The 25,229-nt window shown below is 38.1% G+C and overlaps 1 protein-coding gene across 2 annotated transcripts in view; it reads right to left on the reverse strand.

The window, feature by feature from the left end:
- Nucleotides 1-18,266, reverse strand: part of LOC126456824 (KICSTOR subunit 2-like) — a 74,661-nt gene extending 56,395 nt beyond the window's left edge. The window contains exons 1-3 of one of the 2 annotated variants that reach the window (XM_050092625.1): nt 18,096-18,266; nt 15,025-15,171; nt 8,408-8,556 (exon numbers count right to left, since the gene is read on the reverse strand). In XM_050092625.1, the coding sequence (XP_049948582.1) occupies nt 8,408-8,556; nt 15,025-15,171; nt 18,096-18,179 (380 nt within the window). In that variant the 5' untranslated portion in view covers nt 18,180-18,266. Of the gene's footprint in view, nt 1-8,407; nt 8,557-8,731; nt 8,915-15,024; nt 15,172-18,095 lie in introns of those variants that run through there. The other variant, XM_050092626.1, reaches the window with a different exon arrangement.
- Between the last annotated feature and the right edge of the window lie 6,963 nt (nt 18,267-25,229).

A 25,229-nucleotide genomic window follows, 5' to 3' on the forward strand; every position in this document is an offset into this window, starting at 1 on the left:
TATCATAAACTGAACGTGACATGGGTTCCAAAAATGCTAACTGATCAGCACAAAGAGCAAAGAATGCATAATGCATGACGGCTCTCAAAGTGCTACAGACAAGATGGAGATGATTTGTTTTGCCTCACTGTTATGGGCAACGAGACATGGATATCATAACCAACGCAGAACTGAAACAACCGTCAATGCAGTGGCACCATTGAAGTTCACCCAAACCAAAAAAGTTTAAGCTATCTCCACTCTCAAATCAAAAAATAATGGCTACCATTGTTTGGGATGAAAAGGGTGTCCTTTTGATTGATTTCTTGAACCGTGGGGCAATTACAGCTGACATATACCATGAAAAGCTACTCAAACTGAGATGTGTGACGCAAAATTGGCACTGCGGGAAACTGTCGTTTGACATAATCCTCGTCCACGACAATGCATGCCCTCACACAGTTGGACAAAACCAAGGCGACAATTCAAGATTTCCATTCGGAACTTTTACCACCATTCAGACACTCCCGGCCATGCACTAAGTAACTGTTCCCTCTTCTTGCATTTGAAAAAGTGGTTGGGTGGACAACAATTCCAAAATGCCAATGAACTCAAGACTGGTACTTCCACCTGGTTCAGTTCCCGGGTGGCAGGCTCCTATGCAGAAGGATTAAAGAAGCTGGTGCAGTGTTACAAAACATATATAGGTGTGAATGGCGATTATGTGGAAAAGTAAAATAGATGTGTAGTAAAATGTTACAGTCAATAAAAACCTTTTCTCATGAGTTTATTTTTTTATGAGTGAACAGATCTTAATTTTGAAATATATCTCGGACTCTGTCTTGCGTCATCGTCTCTAGGTCTTAAGAGTCCTACGCCTATTCATGGACAATGCGTCTCCCAGGATGCTTACTCCCAGAAGTTTGCTGCAGGGGTCTTAAAGACGTTATGTGAGGGTCACTGGGGTATTTTCTGCACCACAGGCTTGACTTGGAGACATGTGTACTGGCCCGGTGTTGACTGGTAGCTGGAGCATTTAAGTGCTGTATGTCTCCAGTGCGCTAGTCAAAAGGCGGCTCTCAAGGCTTCATTCTTCCCATGATTTCCAGCAACCCAGCCCTGGGAACAGATCCATGTTGATTTTGTGGGTCCACTTCTGAATATTCTCAGCCACTTCTGAAGTCACTGTTCAGGCGCTCTCAATTTCTTTTCTGTAGAAGGTATCCCACTTACTGTTGCTGACAATACACCTCAGTTCCTGTCTCAGGTGCTTCAAGATTTCTGTGTGCAGCCAGGCATTCACCATGTTCGCTCCCCTCCTTTTCACCCCAGATCTAACTGGACAGCCAAGTGTATGGTTCACACCTTTAAGACCCAAATGAAAAAATATCTGCAGGACTTCTCTGCCAAGGATGCATTACAGTTTCTTCACACGGCCTACTGGATGACTCCTATGGTTCTCATTGCCTCATGGAGCTTCTCCATCCACCTGCTCCGTACAGGATCTTGCCCATCATCGTATTCCCCTGTACTGAGTTTTCTGCCCGGGACAGAAGTCTGGGGGGTGTCGTTCTTGTCAGTGCCCCCACTGGTTACCAGCAGTCATCGTGCATCAGAATGGCAGCTACATCTCCATCCTCCGGACTAGAGACTAGGACGTCCAGAGCCATTGAAATCAGCTCCAAGTCTGGATGGGTGCCGACCCCACCCACATCACCACCTTCTTTGGGTGCTGCAGTCACTAAGTCGGCCACCTGTCTGCCAGTGTTCCAGCCTCCTCTCCCACCCACATCAGTGCGTCCGCCCGATGAGCCTACGACTTCGCAGCCCCCAGCAGTAGCTCCAGAGGCCCCCCAGCCCGTCGACATACTCCTCACCAGTTCAATGTCTCTTGCACAGCCTCAGCCTGTGGCGGAGTCATCTCCACCTTCCACACCACCGCTGGACATCACCATGCCTGTCACGTGCCCTGCAGTCTGATGCTCTAATTGGTAGGGGGGGGGGGGGAGGGGGGACGTTCATCGCTCTGGCCTCTTTTGCCCATATTCTAAGGTCTCTGGCATGCCAGAAGTCAGCAGACACCAAAACCGTCACAGGCCACCATTCACGGATGCGCGCACTACCCCTTCTTTGTGCACTCTACCAGGTGGTCCAAACTTATATAGTCAGCCCTGGCCAGCCTAGCCCAGAGCTACATTTTGACTAGGATCATTGAACTAGTAGTGTAGCCACTCTGTGGCAAGTGTATTTTTGTAACAAGTTATTACTAGATGTGTTCTTGTGGTTACGACACATACAAAACACTTTTTTAACTGATTCTAGATTTTTACTCATCAGTCTGAGACCCTTACCATGTCGTATTAATAGAAGAAGTAGACAAGATCCAATGAAGAATGGTGCAATTCATAAAGGGATCATTTAGTTGGTATGACAGCATTACAGAGATGCTCAAAAACAGTGCCATATGCTACAAAAGACACACTGTGGATCACAGAGACGTTTGCTATTGAAATTCTGAGACAATAAGTTAAGGGGAGAATTGAGCAACACATTACTTCCGCCCACATACATCTCAAGAAATGACCATGGGAAAACCCTGGCTATTAGAGCTAATATAGATGTTTACCAACAATCTCATTCTTCCCAAACGACATTCGCAAATGGAACACTGAAGGGAGGAACAGAAGTACACTCCACCACATATCACAAGGTGGCTTGGAGAGTACAGACATAGGTGTGGAAGCTGCATCACAATGTCAATTTTGCAAAGTTCGAGGCACAGGGGAAACTGGAACAAGTCACAATTTTCAGTATTGTTTAATTATTTTGTTGTGCTGAAGGCATAGTAATCTATTTATATCTAGCATAAGCTGTTGGCATACAGATGAATGCAGACAATTTTGCAGATTTTTGACATTCAGGTTGCCACATAATGGTGATTTATTTAGCTTCATAATAGAAAAAAAGTCTTTCACACATATATGTTGACCAAAACGTTGTATCAAGTTTGTAAACTATTATGGAGACTTGGAAACTCTTCCTGCAAAAAACAATGCAGAATCACTGAACAGGTTAAACGTAAAAGAATTTGTTTTTTAAATGGGTATTACACTGCAGATAGATAAGTTCCAACTGTACAAACACAAGGGTGCTCTAAACTAAAACAGCAAATGACCTTGAAAACAGCCCAAAAGATGTACGATACATAGTGCCCTCAAAATGTGTGTGTGTGTTCCCCCCCTCCAACACCACACTGAATTGTTCAAAATTCACGTTTTCTTTAATGATAGCGGCTTAGAGAATTGGACGATCTTTCACCCCAGAAACTGTCCTTCCACAATCCAATTTGCTTTTTAAATGCATTCACACCAAATCAAAAATAAGTTGTTTCCCACCTTGCAACATCTTACTATGGGTAATGTGCAGTCAAGTCCACTGAGAATGTGAAGCCTGCAATCCATTACAAATTTTCTAATTTTTACACCTACTTTCCTTTTTTCTTCACAAATTCAACAATTGCAAGTCTTAATTTGAAAAATCATTCCAGAAATGCTACTTCACTTAAGCACCATACTTTGCTGTAGTGTATAATGTACCCATACTCCTCATTCAATTCCATAAAAAACTGTGGCAATTAACACTATAATAATGTATGTGACCTACAAAAATTTACTATTAGTACCACCAATTTCACCACATGCTCCATGCCTGCAAATTTATCACATACTGCTTATTGATGCACAAAACAATGAATCCCTTACAAATCACCTACCAATGCATTCCGGTCCGAGCTGCTGGATATGGCTGTCATGTGCGTGAGGTGTGCTTCCTTGTGTGAATGAATGTGTGTGTGGTTCCTTTTCTGACGAAGGCTGTGGCCAAAATCTAGCATGTAGGTGTCTTTTAGTTATACCTGTCTGCAACTTAATGTGTCATCTTTATGGTTAAGTAACACTATCTTTTCCTTAAGTTGTTAAAGTAAATATGAAAAACTATCTTTGAAGCCTGACCTTTTTTGGTGTGTGTTACCCTTTATGATACATCAAACACAAATTTGACAGTAAATTTTAAATATGGCATCAAATGCTCAATGATTTAAGAAGTTAAGCATACATTCTCACATGTAACATAATTCATCTTGTTGAAAGGAAATTTAATTTGAAAGTAACACTTTTCAAACCACCATTCACAATATTTTGCCATGACCCTGTTAGAAATGTAAACACTGTGATGTCACATTCATGGAAAGCAGTTTGTTGTTATGATACGGCACAGTCTTCGTCTAAATCTTTTGACACATTTTGCTGGTGGCAGATGCTTGTGCGAGCACTATGTTGTTGTAAACTGCGCATTTTCTCTGCAACTAAAATTTTATTTTGGTGTTGTTCTCTCTTTTATGTTTTGCTGCGGCAGTATTAATCTGCAGTAGGGGGCTAAAGTAAATTCTTTGTTAGAGTATCAGTTCTTGCCAGTCAAAATAACAAAAATTTAACAAAAAAATAAAACAATGAAAATTACTGGAATTCTAAAAAAATTTCAGGTTTTTTGCAGGCGAAAAAATTCCCTTTTTTTTAGATTTCCCGGTTTTCCTGGGGCGTGTATACCGTGATGTATCACTGTGGATAACAGCCTGGCTTACAACAGATCCACCCTGTGGCCACTTCAATCAGCATCGGTGAAGGAGCCTAGCTGTAGTACCTGTTACGATTTGACAGACAACTTCAAGGCTCTCCTAGTAACCAAAGACATCACAGATAGCCCAGTATTAATGGCACACTACACAATTGTGACACTGGAAGAAGTTTGTGCAGGATGGTAATATCTGATGGCACTGCCAGAGTGAGCAAGCTGGGTCTAGGCACCATTTGGGAATGATAAGGTTAGGATGCTTTAAAAGCAATGTCTTCTGGATCCGTGGGTAAAAACTCAGCTGCTTCTGTCAATTAAAAAAAATTTGCAACAAATCACACTTCACTGAGAGAAGGATTCGACAAGTAGGCAATGTCAGCCAAAACCTGTTGATCTGGCTCATCTTATCTCATATCAGACCATTCCATATGCAAGTGTCACCATGCAATTTGAAACATTCAGAGCCAGTAAATGCAAATTGGGAAACTAGGTTCAAGCTTTGGTCTACTGAAACTCAAAAAATAACTGGCCTGATTATGTTTCAAGCACTGAAGAAAATTGCAGCCATATGGATGTGACTTGCCTGCAGTGATCATAGTATAGCGCACGTAAAATGCCATGGTTGCTGGATGTGTAGTCGGCTGGGGAAGCTTGGGGCGAGCAGCAGTGGTGGGGAGTCACTCAAAGCACTGTGATGGAAATGCCTAGTGCTGGAGGGCAAGTGCCATTCTAAACTGAAACCTGCACTCAAATTTTTGGTAAATATTAAGCGGGGCTTCTCCACACTCACACGTGCATGGTGACCATTCAAAAAGACCTGTCACTACTTCTTTGGTTAGTATTTAAAAAGAATTCTGCCAAAAATGCACCGATTTATTTTTTCCTTGCTTGTATAGCATTTGTAACTTTCAGAGAAGAGTCACAAATGGGGAATTTTGAGTAAAACCTACACTTTACTATTGTTGCCATTTTAAAATTTGCTTCTTTTGCCAAAACTCAGCAGTTTAAACAGTCTCACCTCACTAACATGTTGTGCAGATGCAATTGAGAGAGAATTCTGAAACAGTGGTTTATTAAGTGAGGAACTGAGGAAAAGTACGGTCAGCATCTCATCAAAAAGCACAAAATAAATGTGTAATGACTTCACTTATGTTGTTCCAAACCCACAGAATTTCTCATTTCACCTACTATCGGTGGTCCTTAAAAATTACATTCTTTCATCAGGAAAGTCTTTAGTTACTGGAATAATACAGTAGATAAAGAAGTTATGCATAATAATGACACAACAAAATACTCTCCTCTTTGCGTGCTATCATTTGGCAAAATCTCATTTTCATATCTCAAACCGGTTATGAAATATGAGGAATGCTGTGGATATTTCACTCTGGCTTTATCACTGGTGTGGTGCAATCACAAATGAGTGTGCTATGTCAGATCAGTTTTGCTAAGATTGGTGACAGACAGAGATGTCTAACCAAGTTTAAATAAAAATTCAATATGTTAGCTACCTATTTTTCATTGCAAACTTTTTTGAATTTCAAGCAGAATCTTACTTCCACGTAAATATTCCAATAACTATGGACATTGTAGAAATGATGGACACATCATAATGAACCTGACATATAAAGCTACAACTAAAGCAAAAATGACTTTTTTTTATTGAACAGTTTCTGTAAAATTGTTTGAGAAAGACTGCACGGCAAGGGCGTCAATTCTGTCATTTCCAACCGGCCGAAAGGTCGCAAACACTTGTCGTCCTCCCCTTCTGAACAAAAGAATGAACTCGCCCAGCTCTTTGAACAAAAACTGGCCACTGTGCATTGGTCACCATATCCTGCACAACTGAGTGAGCACGGCACTGGAGCTCATCCAGGGTGAAAGTGGAGGGCGGGCTCCTTCTGCTCCCACAACAGCCAAAAAACAGCAGAACCACATAACACTAAGAATAATCACAGCAATGATCAAAATGTCTACTGCTTTCTGCTTTGAACTGGTGGAACATGTGCATCACATGCCCAAACCAGTCTGACTGGCTGCTGTCAAATGGCAGAAATGGGACAAGTGTGAGCTGTGCTGGGGCTGGTGAAACACGAGCACACAATGGTAACCTCTGTTATTAAATTTGCTCAACCTGTAGCATATATCTTTGTTGTTGTTTTGTGCCTCTTACTATTACTCTTGTTACTTTCAGAGATGTAATACGTTTTCTTTTTGCTTCTGGGGGAACGGCAGAAGCTGCTGCTGTTTCTGACAGCACTTAATAGTCTATTTCTCGAATTAACCTAATTTTTCAATAACAAATATAACTAGGAAAAGACTACTAATGCTCTATATGACAATCTATATTACCAGCTTGTCATATCTTCAACTAATTAAGTCAGAGACAACATTTTTCTAAGAAAATCACTTCATTTTTGGGGACTTACGGTATGTACAAAATATGAAATGTGTGGTTCTGGTCTGAACAGTTACATTCAAGAATGCAAGTTCTTGGAGCAATGCTGACACTATCGCCCGCAAAGCATAGTGTATGTAAAATCTCAATTCCTGGCAGTCACATAAAGTGACCCACAGCTATGCTGCACAACAGAGACACTGCGCGGTTGATGTGACTTCTGCTAGACCCACACTGCTAAACTGTTGAGTGAATGTGGCTAATAAAGTGCCCTAGTAGTATGGTCAGCAACTGTTGAATACAAATTATGTTGTCTTCATATAGACTACCACAGCATATAACCTGTCATAGTCACTCTTTTAATATCTATTGCATTATATCTTCTAAATGTTTAGAACTGCTTTTATAAGTTTGACATTAATCAACATAGGAATTCGCTAATGGTAAACATTTTTGTCAAATGCCAAGGATGGGACTTTGTTCCTGGTAGTTTACTTCTCTCTTGCAGTTCCAATATTTCATTGCTGTACTTACATAAATAATGTAGCCACATATGTTATTCCTAAGAAAAGGAGGGTGGAATGATTTTCTTTTACTAGATTGGTATTTGCTATGACAGTGTTCATACAGTTTAACATTACTTGAAGTTGCTTTGTACCATGATTGTGGGCTTTACAAGACAATCATAAAGAAAAATTTTGTTTAATTAATAAAAAACATTGGTAGCACAGTACAGGACAAAAGGTATTAGAGACAATGATCAACAGTTTTTATCCTGTCAATAGGCCAATAAACTCTTCCCTATCACTGCCACCACATACAGCCTAATAAGAAGTTCTCATGACTGATAAGCCAACTAATTTCTCACATACAGACATAGAGCTCACAAAATGTACAAATATTTATGTTTCCGTTACACAAGCAAAGTACATTTGGCACTTGAAATCTTTTGTATTGCGGACAGTACCCACTGAATCATTTACATCTATTGCGTTCCTGTCCACTGTACTCCGGTTGTTCCTGTTTCGGTGATTGACAAGCAGAGCTGAGTAGATACCCATCCGTCATAGATATTGTTTAAGATAGCATAAATCAATGGTGAACATTACATTTCTCACTACACTTTCTGACTTACAGTGGTCTCAGACCACAATAAAGACACCAGAATTTTTTAGGTGTTTATGCATAGAGTTATAGGTGTTTATGCATAGAGTTAATTATAGTAACAGCAGGTGCGAAACATTTCCACTGCTTTCTACATGAAACAAGAAGTACATGTGCAGTGAATCAAATGCACTCCATTGTTCCTAACTTTTTCATACTTAATAACCAACATCATGTTGCATTTTTTCTCTTCTCAGAAAACATCAAATTCATTAGAATTAGCGTCTAACAAAAGGATACAAGTCTATTAGTTCAATGCGAGCTGTTAAAAATTGTGTCAGCTGATTTGCAACAGTATTCACAGTTTTATCAGGCCCACTTGATCTCGTCAGCTCTTCCAAACGGCTCAGATCTGTACGTAAACCGTCATACATTGATTTGAGGGAGTTCTGAAAAACAAATAAAAGTTATGACAGAATGCTAGACTGAACACTTCTATGATAAATTGCTTCATCTGCTTTTTTATTTCCTACCACATTTATGATGTATGTTAAACTAAATAAATACTCTCTTTGTCAGAAGAGCTCCAGGACAGTTAAAAAAAAAAAAAAAAACTGCACTTACTACATAATGATCCTAGCTCCTATCACAGTAGTCCTAGGCTATCTATAAACAACTGTCAATGTTTCTGGGGATCTTGGAAGCAAGCCAGGGAATTTTCAACTGCGATGCTGGTAAGCTCATTTGCCACAGATCACTGGATTTCTGCGATATCTTGATGAAGCTTTCCTTTCGGTCGCCTTTTCACTCATGGAAAAAAGAGAAAATTGCATGGCAACAGGTTGGGCAAATATGCTGGATGTGAGATTGCAATAACAGAATTTCTGACCAGATACTTGGTAACAGATAAAGCAGTATGAGATCCTGCATTGTCATGCAGTAAGAACCAGTCCTGAGAATGCCACCCATCATGGCGGCAACATCGAATTGCTTGTCGCAAATGTCTCAACACTTTGATGTACAGAGTTTGGCTCTCTGTTTGACCTGGAGGAACATACTCGTGGTGAACTAATCCTTTACAATCAAAGAATACGATTAAGATTGTCTTTATTCTCAAAGGTTGTCGTTCAACTTTTTCCGAGGCTGGTGATCCAGGACTCCGCCATTCAGCACTTTGATGCTTTATGTGAGGGTCATACAGGTGTCACCAAGTTTCATACCCAGAAATAGTCTTTGACAGAAATGTGGGGTCACATCTGGTTCTATCCAGTAGTTCAGAAGAAATTCATCTTTCCTCTTTCTGTTTGTCTGTTAGTGCATGAGGGACTAGTTCTATATCAAGTTTCCCTTTCCTAAATCCTTGTATAAAATCTTATGAGACACATCACAATTCAAATAAAGTTCTTCTGATATCACAAGCACAGCTACTTAATGGTCTTAATCCCAGCTCTGGGATCATCTTGCACTGAATCTCTGCCTACAAGAGTCCTTTTGTGCCACTCGAAAACAAGACTTCTTGAAAGTGCTTGCTTAATCATCAGCCACGTTTCACTAGGAGTTTTCCCAAGCTTAACATAGAACTTAATGCTCACTCTCTGCTCACAATCAGCATCCATTGTGTAACCATAATTACCATGCCAGTAATGCACACTGAGTGTTCTTAAGCACAGCCCTGCCATCTAGTGAGTTTGCTAAGGAATTTCAAGGACACACACATACCAGGTAATATAAAAACAATATTTGTTCCTTTTTAGTATTGCAAACTGAGGAATTTTTCTGACAAAGAGAACACTACATAGGTTCCAGATTCTAAACCATTTTCATATGACAATGGGAAGTCCTTAGCAGAATGTAAAGAATGAAAGGAATATAGGTAATTGAGGTGCAGAGTGATTGGTAGGCACATAAGCAGGACTGGTCTTTTGCACCAACTAAGCATATTGTAACTTTGGCAGTCTTCTATGTTGACATAGCAGTTCCCCTGAATAAATGACCACTTCCAAACTGTGTCCAAAAACAGATTTGATCACCCAGAGGCAGAATAAGTTACTCAATACAACATGCTTGGTTTCAATGACTACCTCATGACCCATACAATCTGGACACCCTCCCCCCAATTACCAGCTTATCTGAAATATGTACACGGGAATGGTCTCTACAACATGTCCTTTGAACCCACAATCCTTCTGGTCTCAACCTTTGCTAGCCCATGTCTCACATTCTCCTCCACCATTGCCCAAATGCTGCCCATTTCACTTGTTCTACATTCCCACCCTCCTCCCTTAGCAGCTACCCCCTTCTTCTGTTTTCTTGCCTCTTCTCAGTCCACTCCTATATATACATCACTGTGCACCATAAGTATCTCCTGCTGCCTGCACTATAATGAGCTCACTGGTGTGGTGCCACATTTCTATCTCATGTATTTGCTGCCTTTTCCTCCCAGCTGTCAGTCATCCTTCTCTCCAATCCTCCCTACACCTCCTTTCTCCTCTGATCCACTGCATCCAATAGAACCTCCCTCTCTACATAAGCTGCTATGCTAGTACAACACAGCTCTGAAAAGGACATCATCTGAATGCTTAACAACATTTGCAGTTTTGTTTTATGTGCCTACTGACCAATCAGTGCCTCACTATTTGGCGATTCAACGCCTTTACTCTGCCTAGTATTGAAATCATATTGTAAATGCTAAGTACAATATCCCTTACCGCTCCACTTTAAATAAATAAAATCACTTTCATTGTTCCTTAATTAATTTCACTTTTCTTCATTGACAAAACTCTTGTCTCTTTTGTTCTTCCAGCCCTAATGACTGTTGATTCCTCATTCCATACATTTACCACCTTTCTGATCACATCTTATTTGCTGTGTTACATTCTTGATTCCTTTCTTTCCATAGCCACAATTACATTTTTTTTCACACACACACACACACACACACACACACACACACACACAGAGAGAGAGAGAGAGAGAGAGAGAGAGAGAGAGAGAGAGAGAGAGAGAGAGAGAGAGAGAGTTTGTTCCATTCATAGTTCAAAAATAGAACCAGTACAATATGGCACAGTCCCAATCACAATACTGAAGCCACAAAGGAGCAGCTAGTTAAGGATTTGCTAATCACTATCAAGAGAGACAAATCTGTCATTTGGAGTTCTGCTGATGATCATTTCTGGAGGCATCTGGAGACTTGGAAGCTGAATTACACGGTGCTGTCTGAATGAACTTTCTCATAAGTTTTTTGGACAGCTGCATGGTCACAGCACAAGCCATCCATCACATTTTTGCAACCTAAGGTTGTACTCTGTCTAACTGATTTGAAGCTACCATGATACTGAATGCTTGTACAACAATATGAAATTCAGCAGAATATGGAAGTTACTGGGATCAATCTTGAATCATTATAAAAAATGGTGGTTTTCAGTAATTAACAAAAATGTTGCTCAGTCACACAGTTCTTAATGTATGCTCATTTTTCACCTCACAGTGTCATTCTGCCACATAACAGTCCCAAAATCAGTTACAGATTGTTCTTTTGGGAGGTAAAATGTACATCTGAAGAACTTACTTGTTACTTCTTAAAATGTTTTAGATTATTATAACCAAACCTAAATAAAAAGGTCACAAATATACAATTATTAACTGCATATTCAAAAAAGATGTGTTTATAATAAATGTCAACATTTTTTGGTACCAGCAATAAGTGGAAATAATCGCCCAGAATGAGGGCTGTTCAAAAAGTATCCAACATTTTACTAATTTCCAGAGTTCTGGAAGGCATGATGTCTGCAAATATTCTGGTTAACCAAACTATGCAATAAATTACACAGAATCATCAAAGTTGCTGTATTAATTTCTTTTATTGTTTGAGGACGAATTTTGAGCCTAAGCTCATTATCAAATCATCCAATAAGCTATGCAATAACATACATTACAAAAGCTACATGAACTCTCATTAAGCGAATGAAGTTCAGAACCTTAATGCTTTATAATAAATATGTGTGTAACTAAAATGAAAATTCATGTGGCGCTTGTAATGTATGATATTGCATAGTTCATTGTATGATTTGGTTCAAATGGCTCTGAGCACTATGGGACTTATGTATGATTTGATAATGCGCTCAGGCTCAAAACTAGTCATCAACTAATAGAGGAAATTAATACAGCAACTTCGACAGTTCTCTGCCATTTATTACATAATTTGGTCATCCTATTTATAAAGTCTATCTTTATTCAGATACAACTATTTGACACTATTCACCTACAAGCATCGCTGGAAAAGCCCTTTGGTACAGTGTGCAGCTGCCCAATCAAATTTTGGATAATGCCTTCGTTTTTCTGAAATCCGGTCGCTTTCAAAGTTTTTTTTCAGTTTAGGGAAAAGCCAGAAGTCACTTGGTGCTAGGTCGGGGGGGAATAGGGAGGTTGAATAACCACATCCATGCTGTGTTTGCACAAAAGACTGTGAATTAATTGGGAACGACGAGTAGGTGCATTATCGTGGTGAAGGTGCCAACCGCCCATTGCTTACAAGTCTGATTGATTGTGTCTCATTGTTTCATGAAGGCATTGCAGAACCTAGTGGTAGCAACTCTTACTGACATTAGTACTTTCTGGAGCGTACTCATTACAAACCCCACCACTGTAGTCAAAAAAGATGGTCAGCACAATTTTCACACTGTTGCGGACCTGCGTTGCTTTTTTGGGTCTCAGGGATGATGGGTGTTTCCACTGCAATGACTAGTTCTTTCTTTCTGGGTCAAACCCATAAACCCAGAACTCTTCACCAGTTATCACTGTATTAAGAAACTTGGAATCACTGTTCACAGTATCGAGTTATGTCCTGAGTGATGTCTTGCTCAAAGTTGCTTTTACTCAGTTGTTAGCAACATTAGAATAAATCTTGCAAAGATCCTCCTGAGGACAAAATGTTCCATTAAAATGGAATGAATGGATCCAATACTAATTTTAGCCACATCTGCAAGTACTCCAGTCATGATCTGTCTGTCTGGGTCGACCGAAGCGCCCGATCCCACCCGTCGGCTTTGACCCGTGACGTAAGGCTGTTGTGGTGTGTGATGTCACGGCGGCGTGAGAGTGGCGTGTTTGTATGTGTCGTTTCGATGTGATCGGTGGTGCTCTCTGGTGGTGTGTTAGGTAATGTTTTTGGGTTTAGTTTGCGAGTGTGGCATCGTGTGTGAATTTTGGTAAATTGCTTTTTTTTTATGTCAGGTAGGTATGGATATGACTGACAGGGTCAACAGTTTTTAGTTGTCGGCTATGATGGGGGACAGTGCGTTGTCTCTAATAAAATTTCTTCAATTATTCGGATTTTTGGATGAAGTCGTGAAGTGTTCAGTATTTCGTTAATAAATGAGGCTTACTTAAAGTTCCGGCATCTCGGACCAGGTACGGCTGTATGTAGAGATGTCGTAAGGATAACAGGTCAAGGGAAGTGTTCGATCCCAATGTGTGGCTGTGAATGTTGGTATTGGTATCAGGAAATGTTTATGAGCTATATAGGTCAAGGGAAGTGTTAGGTCCTAATTTATGGGATCGGGAGGTGCTGTTGAGCTATTTAGGTCAAGGGTAGTGTCCGATTCCAGATGATATTGTGTTTAGTGGTATTTAGGGAGATTTGTAATGTCGGTTTTTTTCGTCATTTTGCGTGGTTTTGTATGGGGGTGGGTGTCTAAATTTGTTTATATTTTGTTTGTCCCGGCTTGTCCCGTTAGTGTCATTAGTCTTTTTGTGGAACGTGTGTGTGTTTGTTTTTCGATGTATTTTCGTCCTCATAATGTGTACGTAACGACTTTATATGCGCCATATTGGAATCATTGTTTATGGTCGTTTCCGCCATAATTGTGACGTCATCGGTCAAAGCAGACGGGCGGGATCGGACGCTTCTGTATTTCCGTCTGTCTGCATCACCAGAGTCTTTATGTGGTCAATAAGAATTCTTCAGTGGATGTTGAGAGCCTACCTGAATGTGTGCCACTCTTCACTGATTTTTCCCACAACACAAAATCTGACTTAATGTGTTCACTTGTCAACAGTTAGCCAGCAACTGGTTGTTACTGCAATCATGAGAAAAACTAGGCTTGTCCACTGTGTATGCCTATAAACAAAGAGTGTGCATGCACCCCAATGACATTGTTGGTTTCAACAATAAAAAATAAGCTCAGATACTTTTTGAACAGCTCACATAGAACTTTTGGATCAGATAATGTAGCAGTGTAAAATTGTAAAAAAATTAGATTTCCTTTACAGTTTCTCGATATAGGCAATATTAATAACATTCATTTCAAAATGCACCACCTACAATACTTTCCAATTTTCTTAAACTTTGTCCCGGTTTACACATGTCAAACACTAATGACTTCCTGGGTATTTTTCCAGTAAAGTTAAAAAAAAAAAGTGTGTTTACTTATGTAAAGAGATCTGTACACTGTCGAGCAATGGAAAATCCAGGATAGAGTAATGACAATACTGTAAGAATAGACTCCTTCTCGCCATATAGAGGAGATGTTGAGTTGCATACAGGCACAACAGAATGACTGCTACACATTTGAGCTTTTCAGCCAAATGGCCTTCTTCTAAAGTAGAAAACACACACATATTCATGCAAGCACAACTTGCACATGCATGAGCACTGTCTCTGGCCAACAAATCCAGCCTCAGTGCCCACACACAGTGGTCAGATCCATGTGAGTTGTGCTTGCAAGAACATCCATGTGTGTGTGTCTTCTATTTTAGAAGAAGGCCTTTTGGCTGAAATCTCAAATGTATAGCAGTCTTTCTGTTGTGCTTGTTTGTGACTCAACATCTCTTCTATATGGTGAATAGAGGTCTTTATTAATGATATGTATATTGCATTTTACTTGTCATTAATAGATATTCTTAACAAAAATACTTACATCTTTGCGTAGGAAGCCTTTATTTTTTGTTACAAAAAACCCTAAATCAACATAGGAACGTTCAGCAAGTGCTACCTGAGACAAATGTGTTAGCAGCATTCCCCATGGTCCTGTTAGCCCAAGTCGCGAAATCTCTCGTTCTTTTTCCTGTATCAAAGAATACAAATGGTCGAGGAAAATGCATGAAAAAGAAGACCATAAAGAAATATTGAAAACATGTGAAATTATGAGAACAGATTTATAGTGAATAACAAATCAAAGAAGCAAGAAGTTTCTATTTGCAGAACTATTCCCTTTAAGGGTAATGACAGGGCACAAACAATGTTAACAGCTTAATTACATAAACCGTCATCACGGATATAGGTTGATCATTTCCAATGCTGACGTTACATTACAAATGACATAAATACTATTCCGGTTTATTCCCTGAAGAAACAAGATGTAGGATTGTAAATACCTCATGAAGCCGAGATTACATAAAACAGTTAACTGTGGGAAAATACTAAAATTATATGTAGAAAAGAAAACTCAAAGTTATACAAGAATTACATATATGATCTGTAACTCCACCATACTGTGGCATCCTGGCTTTGTTTTCAAGCTCAGCTACTTTTTTAAACTTTGGAAATGATACTGAAAGTGATAAACTCTTCCTTCATTACTGTCATCGGTGGTTATCAATCCATTTAATACTGTGTCCTATCATTTGGCAATAACTTCTAGTACATGAGAAATCCATACAGGAACATGCCTCAAACAATTATCACTAGAATGTAATATCAATAGACTTTCATAGTGACACATCATGACTTGAAACATGACAGTCCAAGAAATTCTGCAAAATACTACTTTATATTGAAACCAGTGAAAAACTGAAACTAACTAACTATCAAGGTCTACAAAACATGTGTTATCTAATGTGGATCTGTACATACATTTTTTTTTACAAAATTAGAAAAAAAAGCTTGCTTTCCCCCCCCCCCCCCACCCCCCTCATAACATGATTCCTGAGGACAGTGCATGCACTAGAGATAGCCCATTGTCAAGTAACAAATACTAAAATCTTTCAATGGCCTTTTTCACCTTTCCTCATGTTATTCCACAACTGATTTTTTCCACAGCAGAATCTCGGAGTAAGTTGTAATAAAATAATTCACAATATTTCTTTCCATCACTGAACAATTCACTTCCTCATAGGAACTTTGAGAACTCCATAAGTTTTACGGAATTCCGTGAGATATCCCTGACTGTGTCAAACGGGTGTACAAGAGCATGAAAAGTGGCATTCGCTTTGAAGCTGTCCTATCCAACAAGTTAACAGTGCTCTGCATCAGGTGTGGGGGTGCTGCAACGGCTGTTGTTCATCATAGTCATGGACACTATTCCATGAGGTTGTGTCTGAAGGTCTTCTTCTGCACTGATGATGCCATGAGTGTTGCATTCGTAAGACTAACATTACAGCAACAAGTATAGGCATCACATGATTGTGCTCATGTTGGACTCTGATTATCACAAAACAGGCTACGTGGAGTCAAATTTCTGATTACGGAATACTCCAAACTGAAAGGTGATGTCTAAGGAAGATATACAAATTAGTGTCATTTAGAAAGTGTGGCAGTGATATCAGTGGCAAATCAGTGAGAATCAAGGTAATCTAGCCGCTAGGTAAGAGCTTACCAAAGTCCTAACACATTTGAAAGCTGAGATACATAAGAGACACATCCATCCTGAACTCTGGACGGCACAAATGTTGGATAACAGCAGCAGCCACTGAATGACATACATATACTAGGAAATGTGTATGTCCCCAGGTGACTGTCTCCAACAATATAATATGGCAACAATCTTGCATAGCTCTCATTAGACAGAAAAATAAGAAAAGCCAGCTTCCGAGATGTGGACTTGTCCTGCAAGCATCTTGTCCTCCAGAGTCCAAAACTCCATACACAGTGGAAAGCAATGAGCGGTAGTTGTGTCAACAATCTAAGTTCAAACTGGAAGAGTAGCTAAGCCATGCCCCTGAAATGTAACACTGACTAAAGTGTAAAAAGTTTTGAGATTCGTCTACTACTGCAATTTTACGTAACCTTTTCCAAAATAGCTGTCACAATACATCTACTATTCAACAATAAATACTGAAAAAACTGAATCTACAAACGATTCTTGAATAAATCTGTTCTGCATCTAACTGGTTTCAGTTCTGCATAAAATATCAATATTGGGTCAAGGAACATAAATTGAAGCAACATTAAAATGTTATCGAATGAATAAACATAGCGGCACGGTAGTTTAAAAATCTTCAATCGTCACTTATGGGCGATATCACTGGTTTTGGTTGCATCTGACGGAAACTTTACCCATCTGCCTAGTACGACTATTCGTATTTACCATGTGGACGAATCTCTACTTGTACTATTTGGAAGTAATAGGGAAAAAATTTAAGTGCTATTGAAAGTTTATGCTGGTCTGATATTGGTGGCCGGAAAGTACTCTTAAACATGATATTTGTCATCTGGTCTACTACAAATTTTCAATGCTACACCAAACGAATTATAATAATAACACACTTTAGTCTTCTAATCGTATAACTTTCGTTTAAGAGCAAAAGGTCTAAAAGTTTCAAAACAAGAGGATGGGGATGTTATTACGATTAGCGAATGATAATGAAACTGACGAATCTCCGAGATACAGGTTTTCTACGATTTATATTTCTGCCTCTCATAACAATTCTCTATATACATATATGTAAAGTTTTTACGTGTCAACATCACATTCCCAACACTTCAGCACAACGATTCGTACTAAAATGACGCTTTTTGGAGAGATCTTCGATGCAGTGTACCACTGAAACATTGTTTTCTCACAGAAATAATATTTGCAACCCCTAGAATTACAAATTTTTGAACCAAATATTAATAATATTAATAACATTAAATCAGACGAATAGAATAACAAAGCCGAACATATCGTTTTATCACAGGGACCCACAGACGGGGAAAATTTTTTGCGCAAGAAAATCGTCTGATCTGTACGTTTGTTTGCTAGAGTCTTAAAGCGAAGATAATGCCCACCGCTAGCTCCCTGGCCTTTTCAAAATTAAGCTGCGACACATTATTAAAAAAGTCATTTAAGAACTCTTCCTGGTGGTCTGTCATCGCGGAAAAAATATCACACACATGCACATCTACACATCCATAACAATAAACACAACATTGACACTTGGTACAAGTAAACACAATCAGTGAAATTTAGGCACAGATACTCCTCCCCCAGACATAGTCACCTGACAGTTTATGAAGCATTTGGGCGAAACCTATGTATTTTATAATACACATTTCCATCAGCAATACATACTACACAAAATTTTCGCACAACGAATAGAGGCTGACTTCGATATCATATGGTGCCGTTTACTATTATTTATTATCCATATTTAAGCATTAAAAATGCAATCGACATCATCTTTTGTGTTCATACACAATACAAGTAAATCCATATTGTTAAAGATACTTAAGATCATTATTGTCTACACAATTGTCCAACATGCTACACATGAAATGTACAATATATTCACATGTATAAATTTATTATAGATTAAAATATATTGGTATATAAGATCAGCTTTAGGAGAAATTTTGATCTGTAATATTGTATAAAATGCTTTTTTTTCTACAAGCTATTTCTTGTCGCGTTTTTAAATATAGCCTGTGACACATTGTGTGCCTGTACTGGCAACATGTTAATAGTTTTACCCCCTACATATATATATAACTATCGTGAGTTTGCTTATATCTAGCGATTGGGATGCCGGTCTGCTGTTTTAGGTGTATGTTATATTGATGGACAGATCGACATAGTTTCTGACAGCGTTAGTTTTCTTTTATATATATATTAGAACTTAGAATGAAAAGGGATATAACTGTTGGTATCTTAATTTTTTAAAATGTGATATGGAGAGTCATTTTTTGTGACTCCACAGATGCTTTCTTTTATCAAACGAGAACTTTTTTTGCTTAAGGGAATTCCCCCTTAACAAACAGCATTTGTCAAGCTGATGCAGTAGTTTAATTCTAACACAAAAATTTAGTTTATATATATATATATATATAATATATATATATATATATATATAAAACATACTCACTAATTACAGATTAAGGATATAACTGGCGTGACTCTTCGATATACATTTTCAATCAAGATATATCCGAAGAAGTTTCGAGGAAGCTCAGTCATTGGCACCATCTTTAATGCATAAGCTAAAGAGAATATTTACAGTTTTCAATGATTAATACACAATTCACTGATTTGGAACCATTTACTGGCTGCTCTGAGGCGATCGCTAATTTCCTGCCTCAGTGTTCCTAAGTCTTTCCCAAACGACAAAAGTTGTATTATCTGGTTAGAGTGTGGATTTACACCACATAATACTGGGCACGAAATTTACATGTATTATGAACAACAAGTGAACCCTGTGGAATGCCCTGCGTCATATCCAAGAAATTTGACCTCATATAGTTGAACTGTACAGTCTGTATTCTGTCACTCGGATATTATCTCATCACAGGTAGTTCTGAACCACTAAAAGTATAGTTGTAGAGTTTTTATAGCACATTTACGTGGCTGACTTGAATCAAGTGCCTTGGTGAGATTCAGAAGTATAGTACTTACAGATATCCTCGATTGAAATGAAGATAGCATAAATGAAACAATACTGTCAACTGTGACTACGTATGCTCTCCTGTTGTAATAACTGATAACATTCTTTTTGGTTCTGCAGGTGGATCATGAGTGATCTTGACATAATATTTCCATGGTACGTTTGGGCGCCATCTTCAAGTGAATATGTTTGTGCACGAACTCGCTGGAACTCTCACAAACAGTTCTGGTGACTACGTGCACCAGCATACTCACTTGAAGATTGCAGCCAAGTGGATGGCTGTGGAATTGTGTCAATATGATTCATGATCGCGCTGGAGCCCTGAGAAGAATATTATCAATATTTTCAACAGCTTTTTTTGACTAGAAGCTGGACGTGAAGCTATATTGTGAGTCACTAAGAATGTTCTTCACAGACACATGTTGAGTGATTTGGAACTTAGAGAAATATTCCAGTAGTACTTTCGAAAGGATGGGTACAAGTGAGACTGGGTGGTAATTATTAGTACAAGACTTGTCATCTTTCTTGTGCAGAGAAGCAACAACCGTCATTTAACTAAACGTCTCTTCAAGTCTCTTTAAAACTTCTCTCAGAAAGCAAGTCGTGCAGAGATGTCAGTCACTATTTATTTTATGTATTTATTTATTTTCATTTGGTCCAGTAAATCACGTTTATTACATTGTCCATACACATGACATAGGACTAGGCAGGGGTAACACAGTTAATTTATAATTACAATCGTTATTAAGTGAGACTACATGATCAACACAATGCACACAACAGTAACATAAAATAACATAAAGTGACATGCTACACTCTTTGTATGTACGATATAGGGCAAGCAAGGAGGAACACAATTAATTTATCACTATAGTAGTTAATAAGTGAGACTACCTGATCTACACAATCAAGATCAATAATAATATAAACTGACATAAAATATAATTACACAATAAACAATATTTAGTTAATTAGGTTAAGTGATTATGACGTTTCAGAAAGAGAGTTGAAGCATCAGTTAAGCAAGAACTGTTCCATCTTTACTTTAAATGTATTTAATGTCAGTAGACATTTTAAATAAGAAGTTATATGGTTATATATCTTGATGAAACATCAAATGCTGTTTTAAAGCGAGTCACTCATTAAAAACATCATAAAAGTGCAGTAATTCTAGAAGACTAATACAAAACCAACAATAGTCTGTAGTGAAGGCAAGAAGTTTCTATAATGACAACTGACAACATTTAAAGATCAATAACGTTAAATAAACACTAATACTTTCACACTCTCCCACAACCTTTTATATATATGATGAAGCAGACACAATACCAACAAGTACCTTTGTCATCTGTAGCCTTGTAAATGGTAACCCTTTGGTCAGAATGTTTGGTGCCTCTCCTCTAGTTGGTGTGTAATCCTCCCTTACCCTCTTCTCAGTAACCGGTTGACAAATGTAATGATACATTCTCTTTATGTTTTTTGATTGTGTATAAAACAGTGATCTATTAATTAATTTGGTAGCATTTTCGTGTTCTACTTGCAAAATAGGAGCTGAAGGACTCATCCACAGCTATAATTTCTTTCAGAAGTCGATTGAACCATACAAGTGATTTGCAAGATCCACTTGTAGCCACATATTATCTCTCTATCCAAAAATAAGCAAAATGTTACTGTAAGTAACTTTTCTATGCATCTGATCCCCATGAAACTTGAGGAGACTGCCACTTGTTAATATCTTGTGCCTCTATCCCCATCACGATCAGCATCACTCTAAGCTTCAGTGTTACAGTATTCATCCTTCTCAAACCTAATATTATCTGCAATTGTTGATTTATGATTCCCGAAAATTCATTTGAGCAATGCAAAATACATGTGTGTCTGGTCTTATAACTTGTCTTAACTACATCAAAGGCAAACAATTTCCGACTGAAGTTTAGTATTATTAAAAGGAAGAGACTCACCCAGTATCCACCCTAGTTCAATGGATGAAAATAATGGTTTTTAATCTGGCATACCTCATTTTTCTAAAACTCTCTTCCCGTGTATAGACTGATTTACTCGAATAAAATTGTCAAATTTCTTGATTTGCAAGCCCAGGAAGTAATCAGTCTTTTCTACAGAGATCTGAAATCATTTACCCAACTGTTGAATAAACTCAGTCGTTGCATCAATAGAGCCCATAGCAAATCCATCAACATTAAACAGCAGTACCGGCTTTTCCCCATAGAACACATGTGGATCTATACAGCTCCCTGTGACCTATATTCAGTAAGATATTTAACAGTACATCCACACTGGCATTTTGAGGCTTCCTTTTAACCATACAGATTCTTCAGTAATTTGCATACACACCCTTTACGATCATCAAAGCCCTCTGCTGGATAAATGCAGACTTCCTCCTCCAAAATATTATTAGGAAGTGTTGTCCAAAATGCCTTATACACCAATCATGTTGAATTCCAAAACTCAACAGTGCACACATGATCTCAAAATTGTCACAGGGCTAAATGTTTCAATGTAAACTATTCTAAAACGTTGAGCAAAATCATTTAATTTTGTAGCAAAAACGCATCACTTTTTGATTGCAATATTTGTTATAGTTCTGCAAACTACGCACCATATTTTATTTTTCTACAAACCATTCATTTGTTCCTCCATTCCTTTCTTCCATTCTTCAGTATTTTCGAACCGCATTGCTCGTTTATAATTCCTCCTTTGCATACACAGATACATTTTCACCACTGGATGTTAAAACACAATTACCATATTGTTTTTGAAAAAGACCTATTATTTGCCACCATTTTTAACTATTTGATTTAATCCTTTATGTTGAGTTTTCTAAACAAAGCATAAGTTACAAGGTTCACCTGGGCAAAATCAAACATTTTCAAAGTATCACTCTGTTCCTTTCTGTCCATTGAATACCTGTACATTAATTCGTCCTGTACCACATGCTTCAATTTGTACATCATTTTTGGCATTATCCACCTCCTTGGAGTTTCAAATGTTTCATATGTAGTGAACCACTCACGTTGATTCGTTTTGCAATGTGTCACAGTACTGTCAATATACCATTCATCACACTACAGTTTGTTTATACATAGAGAAAAAAATCTCGTGTCTCACCATTGTAACTTTCTTCTCGGTTTTTGAACTACCTGCATGGAAACGACTTTTTCATCTTCCCACTGTTCTTAAACTAGTTGACAGTATAGTACAGTCTTCTCTTTTGTCTACACTAGTACATTCATTTGATCAGTGGCCATTTTACTTACATAAAACAAATCAAACTCTTTTCATGGGTGACCTACTTACTATGTGAAAAGCATTTTCTATGTTCATTCTGTTCTTATAATGAGCGTTTTGATATACTTACTTTAGATGTAATTTGATTGCACCATTGTTGCTGTCTGTTATACTTCATTTTCGACATCATTGCTGTAACAATACTTTATCATCATGATCTGTTATTTTCAGCTCATAATTTGACCACTGTTTTCGTAATGTATTCCATGTTTTCTCTTCAACAGGAAAATTGTACCATGTAACACAAACGTAGTTGAACTTATTGAGCAACATTGGCAAAAACTGTCCACAAAGATCACTGTCATCGATCAGTTCATTATCAAAGGAAGTTGATTTTGTATGACATCAAATTTGGCTAGATGGCCTTCTATACCACCAGCACTTTCTCTGATAATGTCATGAAATTTATATCTAAGTAAATCAGTAAACATCATAAACCTTATCTAGCCTATCACAAATATTCTAGGTGATCTTGCATTCCCCAATAAGAGGTAAAGGCTTTGGGTCAAGTGATAGTATAAGTGGTTTTCTTACATTGGTTGACTGTTCCATCATTGCATTATGAATGAAACACACACAATGCTGAAGTAATATTCTACAGTATTGTAGAATATTGCGCCATTATTGTTTATGTTGCATTCGTAATGCAGTTCCTTGTTCTTGCATTAGCTATTGCCCATTTATCAGGATTGGTTTCGTAATTTTGCCCATATTTTTCTTGCTTGGTCAGCTCACCATTTATGACATCAAAAATTTTGTTACACTCTAAGATGCTTCTTATTATGTTTCCCTAAGTTCCCCAATTTTCTTCGCTAATAAGTTTTTCAATTTACTCTCTTTTGTCGGACATTGTGTCGCCTTTTGCATTTCTATAACTTCGAGTTATCGATGAAATCTGCTGCAACTGTTGCACTTCATGATAACTTTACCAACCACACTCTGCTAACATGTTGATAAAACACAGACACACACACACACACACACACACACACACACACACACACACATATATATATATATATATATATATATATATATATATATATATATATATATATATATTAAACACCGATACTTGCATTATATAACTCAAGTAGTAGATAATCCTGTTTTGCATAAGCTTGTACCCACTGTGTTTGTGGGTAGATTAAGTTTCTGTCTGGCTTCTTATGTGTGTGAATCATAGTTCAGTTTGAGGACTTTTCTTTTTTAAGCTACTACCTTCGTAAAGATTAATATTTCATACATGTACAAACAAGGCAGACGCAAATTTATTCTTTTAAAGGAGGTCTCCACGAATTTAGCTAACCTTATCACTCTAAAAATCTTTTTTCCATATTTTAAAGTTTTTTAAGTTGTGGAGTTGTTCTGTAGATCAGCAGAAAATCAGATAGTGCCCTGGTACAGCGCCATCACTGACGAGCAACTTGCTTTTTTAGTAAGATGATGATATTTGGTTTGTCGGGCACTCAACAGAGCAGTTATCAGCGCCCACACAAATTCCCAGTCTTTACTCAGTCCAGCCTCGCTACTTCTATGAATGATGATTAAATGATAAGGACAACAGAAACACCCAGTCCCCAGATGGAGAAAATCACCAACCCAGCCAGGAATCGAACCCAAGACCCTGTGGTCCAGAGGCAGCAATGCTAGCCACTAGACCACGAGCTGCAGACGTTTTTAGTAAGAATCCTATTGGCTTACATAAGTCTATTTAGTTTTTTATTTAAATTGTTAAGGTACATCTATCACATCATATCCTCCTCAATACATATCCCTGAAAATTCTGTATGACTCAAATTTAAGACATTTTTCCCTTTAATTTTGGAATTAGTTTTTGCAGGATGGAGGTTTTGTGTGACACGAAAGCTAACTATCACAGTTTTTTTTAGATTTTTTGGTTATCCAGTTGGTTCTGGACCAATCTACTAAACTTTTCCTAATTGATGCTACAGTTTCCTGAAGATTTTTCTCACCTTCTGATGTAGTTGGTATGTTAGTGTCATCTGGAAAGAGTATATGGTACTGTCATTTATTTTATTGCCCATTCACTTAAATTCAGGAGAAAAAGTACAGGTGCCAGGACCAGTCCTTGTGGGACGATATACTTGATTTCTTTACTTCTTATTACTGTTAAAACCAGAAATTTTTTGTGTTTCGTTGCCTTTGTATTTTATTTCCATAATATACTGATGATCATTGTGGTATGCTTGGATCCATATTTTGGACTGCCCTGCAG

The sequence above is a fragment of the Schistocerca serialis genome, chromosome 2, assembly GCF_023864345.2.
Source record: "Schistocerca serialis cubense isolate TAMUIC-IGC-003099 chromosome 2, iqSchSeri2.2, whole genome shotgun sequence".
NCBI classification, from domain to species: Eukaryota; Metazoa; Arthropoda; class Insecta; order Orthoptera; family Acrididae; genus Schistocerca; species Schistocerca serialis.